General features: G+C 40.1%; 1 protein-coding gene across 1 annotated transcript; it reads left to right on the top strand.

Annotated features, from left to right (window-relative positions):
- Positions 1 to 893: 893 nt before the first annotated feature.
- Positions 894 to 5,811, top strand: mycn (MYCN proto-oncogene, bHLH transcription factor). Its single transcript, XM_026290901.1, has 3 exons — positions 894 to 1,039; positions 1,598 to 2,248; positions 4,088 to 5,811. Exons 2-3 carry the CDS (start codon positions 1,603 to 1,605, stop codon positions 4,807 to 4,809), a joined length of 1,368 nt encoding a protein of 455 aa, XP_026146686.1. The 5' UTR covers positions 894 to 1,039; positions 1,598 to 1,602; the 3' UTR covers positions 4,810 to 5,811.
- The last annotated feature ends 6,498 nt before the right edge of the window (positions 5,812 to 12,309 follow it).

The raw sequence follows: 12,309 nt of genomic DNA, 5'->3' as shown, positions 1-12,309 counted from the left end.
TTTATTTTCATACTCCAAATACATACAACAACTCCTTTAAAGAGTGTGATGGATCAAAACGCCATGGCTTCAAACGCTGAGGCGGAGAACAATTACATAATAGCATCTTCTACCTACAACGCCCATTCCACCCACCACAATCCCAACTTTAGAAGCAAATCAACACAATCTATACTATACAGTGACGTATCGACCGCTATATGATAAGAATTTTCGTGGATGAGCAGCATCACAAAAGAAAACATACCTTGCTACTTGAATGTAAACACAGACATTAATCACGTGTCCACATGGCGGCAGAAGAGAGTCGACACGGTGATGTTATGCGGCTCGTCTCTGAACAATGAGATGCTGCTGAGTCGCTCTGATCCATTCACAACACGCTCCATCCTGTTCGAACGCTTATAGTCTGCAACTGCGTTTATGTTCTGAATAAAGCAAATTACACAGTACAGTAACAAACAAAAATAAAACCCATCAAGTCATTAAACTAAACTCTACTCCAGTCTCTTAAAAGTGACTTCTTTAAATTCAACCATCGTTTATACACCATCATGTTGTTCTAAACATGTTCAACTTCTTTCGCTAAACACAAAATATGTGTAGAGGAATATATGAAGGGACTCGTTTACTTTAACAGCTTTTTCTCACACAATGAAAGTGACCGTGAACTGAGATCTGTAGCTTATTTTGTCCAACATCTCCTTTTGCGTTCCACTTAAGAAGTCACGCGTGTTAAGGACGTGATTATTTATTTATTTATTTGGAGTGATCTGTTATTTCATTATCAGCGAATTAAACACCTTAGCGCAAACTGATGCTCTTTCCATTGAAAATCAAACAGCACATACCTCGCCCGCGCCCAGCCCACCGGAGGAGGAGCCACGTTTCTTCTCTTCTAAACGCTAACAGCGAGAAAATACTTCACAGCCTCGAACACAGAAGCGCAGGACAGTCTTCAGTCGCTGGGGTAGATGTGCGACTCCAAACGGGGGCACAGTGACTGCGATAAAGAAGGGACAAGAAAACAGACGCAGAGGTAGGACGCTCACGTCTTTTAGCGTCAGTTAAACTAGCGGTTTCATTCACGCGAAATCTTGTTTCTAAACTATTTGCTTGTCTGCTCGACTTGCTATTGAAGGAGTTTGTGTCTTGTCCTATAATAACAGCGCAGTTTAAGTTTAAGTGAGTTAATGAACGCTATCACAATAAACAATGTAGAGAGGACACTTCAGAGACATCTGTGGATTAAGACACTGCTGTACGGAACTTTATTACAACAAAATATTCTATTATAGTATTCTTTAATTACTTACAGATGTCTTTATGACAAAAGCTTTGTACAGGTTTTATTAATTTTTAGTAGTATTTAATAATAATAATTATTTCAAATATCTAGGCTGTTTGGTTGAAAGGGTGTGTTTTTAATGCATTTTCAGTTTCAAGTTTATTTAAGAGTATTATATTGAATATTACTAATATCACACTACACAGTGAGATGATACTTTATTAGAAATTAGAATGAGAATCATTAATAAAATTTTAATTATTTTAAATGCTGTGGTGATCCTAAGACATCAGTTTGTGTCTTTCACAGGGAGAATGCCAGCTAAAACTATGAACTCCGATTTGGAGTTTGACTCCTTGCAGCCTTGTTTCTACCCGGACGAAGATGACTTCTACTTCTGCAGACCAGACGCTGCACCGCCTGGTGAGGACATCTGGAAAAAATTCGAGCTGCTTCCCACTCCTCCTCTGTCCCCGAGCCGGGCAGCGCTTCCAGGGGACCCAGGGGAGCTGGGTGCTGTGGCTGGGGATTGCTCTCTGATGGGATATGGATTAACAGACCCTTTGGACTGGGCTTCCGAGCTTCTGTTCTTACCAGAAGACGACATTTGGGGGGCATCAGACGGGGACCTTTTTGGCTCAGTTCTCGATAATACAGGCAATTCCATAATTATTCAGGACTGCATGTGGAGTGGCTTCTCAGCACGTGAGAAACTGGAGCGGGTAGTGAACGAAAAACTCGGGAAAGCCATCTCTGCTCCTACTGTTACTGAAGCTGGTAAAGACACGATAATCAAAACACCTGAAATGAGCCACTCTATACCAGAGTGTGTGGACCCCACCATTGTTTTCCCTTATCCACTCAACAAAAGAAACGGGAGCAGCAGCAGCCAAAGTTTAACACAGCTGAGGAGCCAACACTTGCCTCCAGTCAGTGCGGACGAGACACCAAGTGACTCTGGTAAGTGTCTCCTGACATGCTAGAAACTGTCACTGAATATGTCATGAATTATTTTTTTCCTATTTTCTAAAAAAAAATCTGTATATGTATATACATATATATCATTTTTTTATAATTATGTTATATAATTTTTATTTTGTATTAATGACCATAAGCAATAAATTATGATAATGCTGCTGTTAAATTGTTTGGTAATCTATAGTTTGGACTAGTTTGTGAGTGGTCATTGGGGTTATTGTTGAAGATCATATGACAGGCCCTGAATCGGATTAGTGTACGACATTCCAGACTGTTGGTCGCACACTCACAAACAGACACACGCGCGCAAACATACACTATGTAGTAGTAGTGGGCGGCGATGGGGAGTTTATGTAATACTCTGTCTGCATACCCAGTAGATGGCGGTAATTTTTGATGTTGTCCATGACGTTGAGCCATTTGGCTGAATAGCTCATGATTAAAGATTTAATGCAGAGAATAACGTCACTGAGCCCTATTACACAGGAAAACATGTCCTTATCTGCCTTCCATTAATCTGGCTTAAGGCATGGAATCACAATCTAATTTGAGAATTTATTAGGTCACAGCATTGTGTTTCTTACGATATGTTTTGGGAAATAAATGTTATTTTTAAAATTGCTATTTTTATGTATAAATTGAGAGCACTTGATTGTTTAAAACCAAAGGCTCAGATGTTTGGGAGGGGGGTATGAGCAAGGGCAGATTGCATAAAAGCCAACCCCCTAAATTCAGTGCCCCCCAATAAGTCGCTTCCCTTCGAAATGAGAACTTGTTTCAAATGCAAATCCCAAACGACAATCACACGTGGGTGAGAGAATAAGAGCTGGCACTGGGCACCAGCATGCGAAAAAGGAGGCATGCGCGTGCATCCACGAGAAAGGCAAACATGCCCCCCCTCCTTTCTGCCCAGTGGGCTGAGCTTGGCAAGCCGAGCATCTCCCAGAGAGGTGCAGTGAATGATAATCACGAGAAAAAAAGACAAGGAAGGGGGAAAAAAGAGATGATGGGTCATCTCTCTTTACAGGGTGACGGCTTTGAACAAGCGGAGCCTTTCCTCCAGCTGTCTGCTTGGCGCCCCTCCAGGGCATCGGCTTAAGACACCATCAGATCAGTGTTACTCGGCAAAGCCCGCGAATAATTGGACCACACGATTACAACACTAGTTTTTCCCGCCAGTCCTGTTATCCCTTTTCGCGGCAAACCAGCGATGACTGTCTGCATTCTGTTGGAGACTAAATTGGCACATTTGGTCTCTCCTTAGTGCTGGCAGACAGTTTCCTGTAGGGATCTTTTCAAATGAGAGGCTGTGGGCTCCAGTAAATGTCAAACAGTCTTCATGTGTGGTTTAGCTGATAATCACATCCATTATCTCATAAACATAGCTCTCGGGCTTCACACTGAGGCCGTCTTGACATCTAAGCTTAACCTGAAATGTGTCACCATTTCAGAAAGCACCAAGCGGAATGTCTAACTTGACAGCAAAACAGCTTTTGTAAGAAAATATGACATGACGAAATGCTCATGTGCTCGCAAACCCCATCATTAGACGCCATAAATAGAGGGTGTGTGTTAAAGTAGAAAGTCAAATCTAAGGTGGTCCAATCTGGTGAGAATCCAGCTCCTCTGTTTGACAGAGCATGTTCAGATGATTGCACTGAGCAATTGTCTCATCTGCCCACACAAAGACATTAACCCTAGCACACGCCCAGAGAAAACACAGGCATGTTTCCTTTAAGTGCACTTGTTCATACCTGTGCACCTCTAGAGGAATGGTTGCACAACAAACCTGCTAACCTAAATCTCCTTTTTTCCCCCTAGATGACGAAGATGATGAAGAAGAAGATGGTGATGATGATGATGACGATGAAGATGACGAAGAAGAAGAGGAGGAGATCGATGTCGTCACGGTGGAGAAAAGGCGCTCCATCACCAGCAAGATAACCAACACTGGTCTGTCTGCCGCCTCCAACCCTCAAGCATCCGCAGGAGGGCGGCTGGGATCCGGGGTGAGCAAAGCCCCACAGGAGCTCATTCTGAAGAGGACGGCAGCAGCCTCCATCCACCAGCAGCAGCATAACTACGCAGCCCCATCCCCTTACTCCGACCAGCAAGACGTACCAAGCGCTCCCCCAAGCAAGAAACTCAGAATCGACAACAGCACTACAACTCTACGCACTGGCAGGAGCCAGAACTCTTCCCCAAACTCCCCTACTAATGGTGTACCAAGCCAGCGAATGAGGAAGAGCGACTCCAGTAGTCCTCGATGCTCTGATTCTGAGGACAGTGAACGCCGGCGAAACCACAACATCCTGGAGCGCCAGCGGCGCAACGACCTGCGCTCTAGCTTTCTCACTCTGCGTGACCAGGTGCCTGAGCTGGCACGCAATGACAAAGCGGCGAAGGTGGTCATCCTGAAGAAGGCCACCGAGTACGTCAGCTCCCTAGAGGCCCAAGAGCTCCGACTCCAGCACGAGAAAGACAGATTGCAGGCCCGACGACAAAAGCTCCTCCGCAGGCTTGAGCAGGCCAGGACTCGCTAACACTTAACCCTTGTTGGCCGATCGCTTTACAGCTAATTGTCGACGTCAAATGACGAACGACGGAACGCTAAGGCTAATGGCCTAAAATACATTCTAGGAACACTCACTGCTGACACTTTTTTGCACATTTTTTGACGCCGAGAATGTTTCAGGTTTACTTTGTCACCCCAATCACGCTACAATGGAGTTGGGTAAACCCAATTTCTCCTCAATGGAAAGACTCTCATAAACACAGCTAGTCTTCAAAACGTGATTGGGTCGACGAAATTTGTGTTCATGCCCTTCCTGCAAAAACAGACACTAAACAAATGACACGAGACACTACGAATGGCTATAATCTCTCACACCTCACCGGTGCCGAATCTCATGGATGTACCTCTGCGCACCTTGATGTCAGACACTTTTGTAAATAGATTAGATTTTAAAATCACATACACTCAGTCTGCCTTGTTTTTGTATACGATTATTGTCTTTTGGTTTTTATAAAGATGTCAAAAGCTGCCAATAACTAGACTGGAAGTTTATATACCTTTAACAAGTACTGTAAGACCTCGATTTGTGAGGATGTTTGTAATATAAGGACACATTGTTTTGTTTTTGGATTCTTTTCTGTCTTGTAATCTCTCTTATTATGACACGCTTTACTAATTCCTACATTTATGCTTTAGTGTGCTTCTGATACATACTAAATTTGATACTTATATATTTTCGTATGAAAATGAGTTCTGAGTAGATAACACTTTATCTTGTTTTTATCGTTTTTCCTACCTTAATTTCTTTTGTACAGAAAATTCTTTCATACTCCATTTATAAGGCTCCTATTCTTTGCTGTCTTTCTCTTTCTTTGTTTATATATTTGTAAGTATTGGGTTCATAGAACTGGGTCAGTGGGGGAAAAAAGTTTTTTTTTCTCCTTTTCTATAATGTACATTTTAGTGCTGCAACTCACAGCACTTTGAAATACCTCATTTTGAAAAATAAATAGACATTTTGAAAACAAAAGAGCTTGTCAAAGGATGAGTGCTTCTGTGTCGCCACTAGTCCTGTCAGGAATTGAGAAATAAAACACTGAACTACATTTCAGACATGTTTGAAGCCTCTTTGTAGGCGACAACATCCACATTTCATACACATCCTGAAACAACTCACTTAGTTATGACATTCAAGGGGATGTAAGTTATGACTTTGAAAGCAAAAACCCATAGTTAAATCATGCTGTCAAATAAAAATACCTTTCCCTCATTTCAAGCATAAATAACTGGACAAATCTAGTTTTTTTCTCAGTTTTTTACGTCGACATCAAGTCAAAACTGACTTTATTATAAGATACTTGAAACAAATCTAATATCTACGTACTTAAATTGACTCCTATTTAAAAAAAAAAAACATATTTACAGCATGTTTTGGACCTTTTCCCCAAATTTTCTTTTCAACCTTTCCTGTTTTTCATTCATCAAGCCATTCTCCCTCCATCTGCCTCCCTATGAAGAAAGATCTGGTTGACCAAGCCCTCTCTGACAAAGGAGAACGAGTATCTCCCTCGTTATTCACTCTCTCTCTCTCTTTCAGTTGATTTAGAAACCGGCAGGGCACATCCACATGCACTTTCAGGCACTCATACACAAAAACAAACGCTGGCACACACACTCTCAGCGCGAGTGGATATGAAAGCGTGCGCAGCACACACTCAGACTGCCCTCCGCAGCTTCTCACCTCATTGTTCTTCGCGTTACCATGGAAACTGGAGCAGCTGCAGCGTGGCAGACTTCAAGTGTGAGTGTGTTTTATTCTATTTGTGCATGTGTGTGTACGTGTATGTGCAAATGGCGGGAGAAGGGGGCGTCTTTTGTGCGGAGGCCATCGTGACCAGTGCTTCTAATATCCTGCTGGACCGTAGAGCGGGCTTGTGTTTACTAACTTCAGTCACATGGCCTGAAAGCTGACTGAAGACCCGCCCACCAATATGTCACAATGAACCATTTTCTCTGGTCCAGAATAAACAGACAGAATAAGAGTTCAGTACAGGAGAAACAAGGTCTGGCAGAGCACAGAGAGAGAGAGAGACCTGCGATTATAAACTGGACCGTCTAGACTGATTGGTTACATAACAGTCTGTGTTGTAGATGTGTGCGTGTCAGCGATGTTTGGTCCCCAGGATGAGGTAACCATGGGACCCCACTGTGCCATCTGGCCAATGGCTTATCCTGCCTGGTTATGGAAAAAAACAAAAACAAAGCCTCGAGCTAAGACAATAACACACCACCATGTGTACACTGATAGAACTGGCCACTGTACAACACTCTGTATGTTATTTAGTTTTTCAAACCTGAGATTTACTCAGATAGAGATTGTGAAGCTTCTTTGAAACAATTTGTATATAAAACACGATTGTTTTTTTTCACTCAGAATTTGCTATAAAATTGTGGCAAGTAACATTACATGTGAAATTTTGAGGTTGAAAACCTGAAATTGCATTTCTCGTAAAACATACTCCAATTATCTTTATTTACAACTTCGAAAAATAATTTTACAGTGTTTAAACAATAATAAAAATAAACTTAATTGAAATCAGTTTACCTGTTTTCACCCTTCATGTGTTATATGTCACATATGTTCTCTCATATTTTTTTTCTTTTCTCCTGCACAAACATTAGTTATTGTTGTCTGATTGTTATGTATTGGTCTCAGACATGCATGTTGTCCTGTAATAAACTTGGAGACAAGAGCTGCATACTATGTGAGTGTATTATTGTTTATGGTAGGGTTAAATATGTGTGTCTATATTTGAATCAGTCTCAAAAGGGGTTATGAAGTTCAGTCGGAAGGGACTTCAAGTTCAAAAGCACAGATTTTGAACTGTTCTGATGGGTACTATCAAAAAAGTAATGCCTTAAAAACACTAATATATAATATAATAAATATATATATATGCAGTATAGTGACATTTTAAAAAACCCCACCTTAAAAAATGTCTCCTCTGGGATCTGGAATGTTCACACATTTCAGTGTCCGCCTGTCAATCAAGCCTCCGCTGTATGAGGGGACCAGCTCTTGTTGTGGAGTCACAGGATGGACAACATATGGAAAACTGTAGACAGACTAAAGACAGGATTTACAACAAAAGCCAAAGTCATAACAACATGCTCTGATTCTTATCAACCGGCACCGTCAGAAATGCTCTAATCCATGTAACATGCAGAGTTGCCACCCAAACAAAAGGATGCCAGCTTTAAAATGCCCTTCACTGGATGGGCATTGTCTCCAGGGGGCAAGAGGAGAGGGGAGGGGATGCCATCTGTTCTGGGTCAGGTGCAGAATGTGATAATATGTGTACTGTAGTGGTGAGAGAGAAGGAGAGAAAGAAAATGCATGCGATCAAACTTTACCAGTGTGTAGCAATTACCATACAGATGGCAGTGCCCCGTAAATGTCAGCCACCTCTCTCTCTCTTCCCTGTCGCTCCTTCAGAGAATCGTCCACTGTGTTTTCTTTGTTGCTTTTTAGCTCATTTTCATTTTAACCTCCAGCACGTGTGCAAACATAGCCTTTCATCCATGACACAATGAGTCTGACCCCAGTATCACACAACAACAACGACAATCCCCCCCCCCACCCCACCCCCACACATACTGATTTCCATTTGGGGTGGGGGGGGGGCATTCCATAGATATAATGTTTTTTCTACTGTCCAAACTGTATCTGCTTACCCTAACCCTACCCCTTAACCAACCCCTCACAGAAAACTTTCTGCTATTCTATATGATGTATAAGCTGTTTTCCTCATGGGGACGTAAAATTTCCTTACAAGGTCAAAATTTCCTTGTATTACTATACTTGTAGGGAATACCAGGTGCACACACACACACACACACTCACTGGCCACTTTATTTGGTACACTTTGCTCGTACTGGGTTGGACCCCCTTTTGCCTTCAGAACTGCTTTTATTCAACAAGGTGTTGGAAACATTCCTCAGAGATTTTGGTCTGTATTGACATGATAGCATCATGCAGTTGCAGCAGATTTGTCAGCTGCATATCCATGATCTGAATTTCCCTTTCCACCACATCCTAAAGCTGCTCTATTGAATTGCGATCAGGTGACTGTGGAGACCATTTGAGTAAAGTGAACTCGTTGTCATGTTCAAGATGATTTGAGCTTTGTGACATGGTGCATTATCCTGCTGGAAGTGGCCATCAGAAGATGGGAACACTGTAGTCATAAAGGGATGGACATGGTCAGCGACAATACTGAGGTAGGCTGTGGCGTTTAAACGATGGTCCGTTGGAACTAAGGGGCCCAAAGTGTACCAAGAAAATATTCCCCATACCATTACCAGCCCTGAACCATTGAGACAAGGCAGGATGGATCCATGCTTTCATGTTCTTTACAACAAAATCTGACCATACTGTTTGAATGTCACAGCAGAAATCAAGACCAGGCAATGTTTTTCCAATCTTCTATTGTCCAATTTTAGTGAGTTTGTGCAAATTTTAGCCTCTGTTTCCTGTTTTTATCTGACAGGAGCGGCACCCGGTGTGGTCTTCTGCTGCTGTAGCTCATCTGCTTCAGGGTTCAATGTGTTGTGCGTTCAGAGATGATATTTTTTTGCATACCTTGGTTGTAACGAGAGGTTATTTGAGTTACTGTTGCCTTTCTATCATCTTTAACCAGTCTTCCACTCTGAACTCTTACATCAACAAGGCATTTTCATTTTCTCTTTTTCGGACCATTCTCTGTAAACCCTAGAGATAGTTGTGTGTGAAAATCCCAGTAGATCCGCAGTTTTTGAAATACTCTGACCAGCCCGTCTGGCACCAACAACCATTCCACGTTCAAATTCACTTAAATCCCCTTTCTTCCCCATTCTGATGCTCAGTTTGAACTTGAACTTTGGACTCAAGTCTTCACCACAACTAGATGCCTAAATGCATTGAGTTGCTGCCATGTGATTGGCTGATTAGCAATTTGTGTTACCAAGCAATTGAACAGTTGTACCTAATAAAGTGGCCGCTGAGTATATATATATATAGAGAGAGAGAGAGAGAGAGAGAGAAGCAGGACATCCTCCAAATCTGATTGAATTCTACTAAAACAAACGTTGCTTTTATTCGGTGTCTGGTGGAACTAAATGATGAAGACAATATTTTCTCTATTGTAATCACAATAATTTATTTTTATTTGATAATTTGGTGCTCAATTATTATCAATTATTTCTTGGTGTTCCAATATAAAAAGTATTCTTATTATTTACGTATTATTATCAATGTTAGAAATAGATGTGCTGCTTATTATTTATTATTTTTATTATTTTTTCTGTACTGAAACACAGTTTCCACAAATATTAGCAAAAAAAATGTCATAATATATAATAAGAAAACAGCATCAAATCAACTATAATGATATTTCACAGTATTACTGATTTTACTGTATTTTCCAGCAAATAAATGCATGTATCATTTCAAACTTTTTGACCGGTAGTGCATATAATTTAAATCGCTGCAGAATTCATAGCAATAACAATAATTTTTCTATTAACTGTGCAGTCAAAATGTCTAAATACTGTACATTAAGTGTTAATATTGATCATCTTATTTTCACAACATTTTGACTAATTTAGTTCTGTTGAAATGATGACCTCATTAAGATGCCTAAACTGTGATCGTGTCCAGTACTGGTTGGTCCATATTATAGAGTCCAGATGTTGCCAGGGGTTTTTAGGGTCATAACTCAAACTGCCCTGTAAAAGACTCTTACCTTTCACCCTGAGAGTAATGAGCGCTCTATGTGTGTGCTTTGTGCGTCAGAAACCATCATTCTTTCACAAAAGTTTGTGTACAAATGTGCTTGGCCTGATTTATTCTTTTTTTGCTGCCGTATAAACTAAACTTACCATTATAGAGAGCATTACAGCAAATTACACATAGCCAGGTCCATGACTAGCTTAAATAAACCACCAGGACAAATGAGTTAATTATTAAAGCAGTACAGACTAAATGAGACAGATTAAGAGCCACAAAATGAAAGATATAATTTCTAAATAACTTTTGGCAGTTTAATCAAATAATTTTGAGATTGAACAAACACATTTTTTTTCAGCAAACAACTTTACGTTTAGTGGGAGACTCCTGAGAAGTCTCTTCAGAGGGGAATAACTGTCAGAACCAGAGACAAAATGCCCATTTCATGCTAATTAAAGTCCCATCAACTAGGTTTGATGTCCGTGACCTGACAGAATAGCACCTTTAACCTAGGGAGACACACACACTTCTGAACACTGGATGATATAGCGCACTGGAGATGGCACAGGCCTTTCAGCATTACGAGAGCCTGAAGAAAAGGGCAGAGGTTAGGAAAGCAAGCGTAACAATTCAGGGCTGGTAGGGGGCGGTGCTATTGTTCAAATGTCCTGATCTCTCCGACTCTGACAGTTATCTGTCTGTTTGATCACAGAGAAGAAGTTGGAGCTTCTTAGACAAATGTAGGCCAGCCCTCAAAGGAAATCAACTTAATGAACCTCAGTGAGGCATTTAGTTTAATGTGTGTGTGTGTATATGTGTGTGTGTTGTGGAACACACTCAAGCCACTGATTTAGTGCTTTGTAAGTTACTCCACTGTATTGATTAGTTCACTGTGGCTATAAACAGATTTCCTCAAACCGTTCCTGTTTGGCAATTGTTCTGTAGTCAGTCAGTTATTCTGTCCTGGCTGATTGTATTTATGGTTAGGGTCTCAGAGACCCCAGTGCCATATGTGTAAGAAAAAAAATCAATTAAATAATTAAGTCCTAATTATTTTCCCACTAAGATGTATCATCTTAATTATACTTGCTCCTATTGTTATTCATGATGCAAATAGCTGTGATGCTTAATATTTTATGGAAACAGTGATACATACATTTTTTTTTCTGTATTCTATGATAAATAGAAAGTTTAAAAGACAAGCATTTATTGGAAAAACAAATCTTTTTTAATATTCATACATTCACTTTTGATTAAATTAATGTGTCCATATTGAATAAAAGTATTAATTTCTTTCTATTTAGCTTTTGTTTTTTCATCTTATATAAGTTTTGAATGGCAGTTTATTACATTTTCCACAGAAAGAGTGATCAGTATAAACATTGATGATGTTTCTTGAGCAGTAAATCAGCATATTAGAATAATTTCTGAGGATCATGTAAATTTGAGGTTAAATTTAGTGTAATGATGCTGAAAATTAAGCATTGCATCACATTAATCGTTTGAAAGGATATATTTGAAATTCAAAATATTTCAAAATATTATTTGAAAGTCACAAAAGCATTTGTAAGTTTCTTTGGATAGAACCCATCTGGCAAATGAATAAATAAAAAATAAAGGCAGAGAGCATTTATTGAGCCAAAAAAATAAAAATACAAGAGCATTAAATAAATACAGAATTATACAATAAAATGTAAAAATAATAAATTAATTATACGCATTTATGTTTTCAAACATTTTTAAAAAAGAACCCTTGAAACA

Source organism: Carassius auratus, chromosome 20 (assembly GCF_003368295.1).
Source record: "Carassius auratus strain Wakin chromosome 20, ASM336829v1, whole genome shotgun sequence".
Classification (NCBI taxonomy): domain Eukaryota; kingdom Metazoa; phylum Chordata; class Actinopteri; order Cypriniformes; family Cyprinidae; genus Carassius; species Carassius auratus.
The sequence above is the reverse complement of the archived record's forward strand: the minus strand, read 5'-3'. Positions and strand labels throughout refer to the sequence as shown.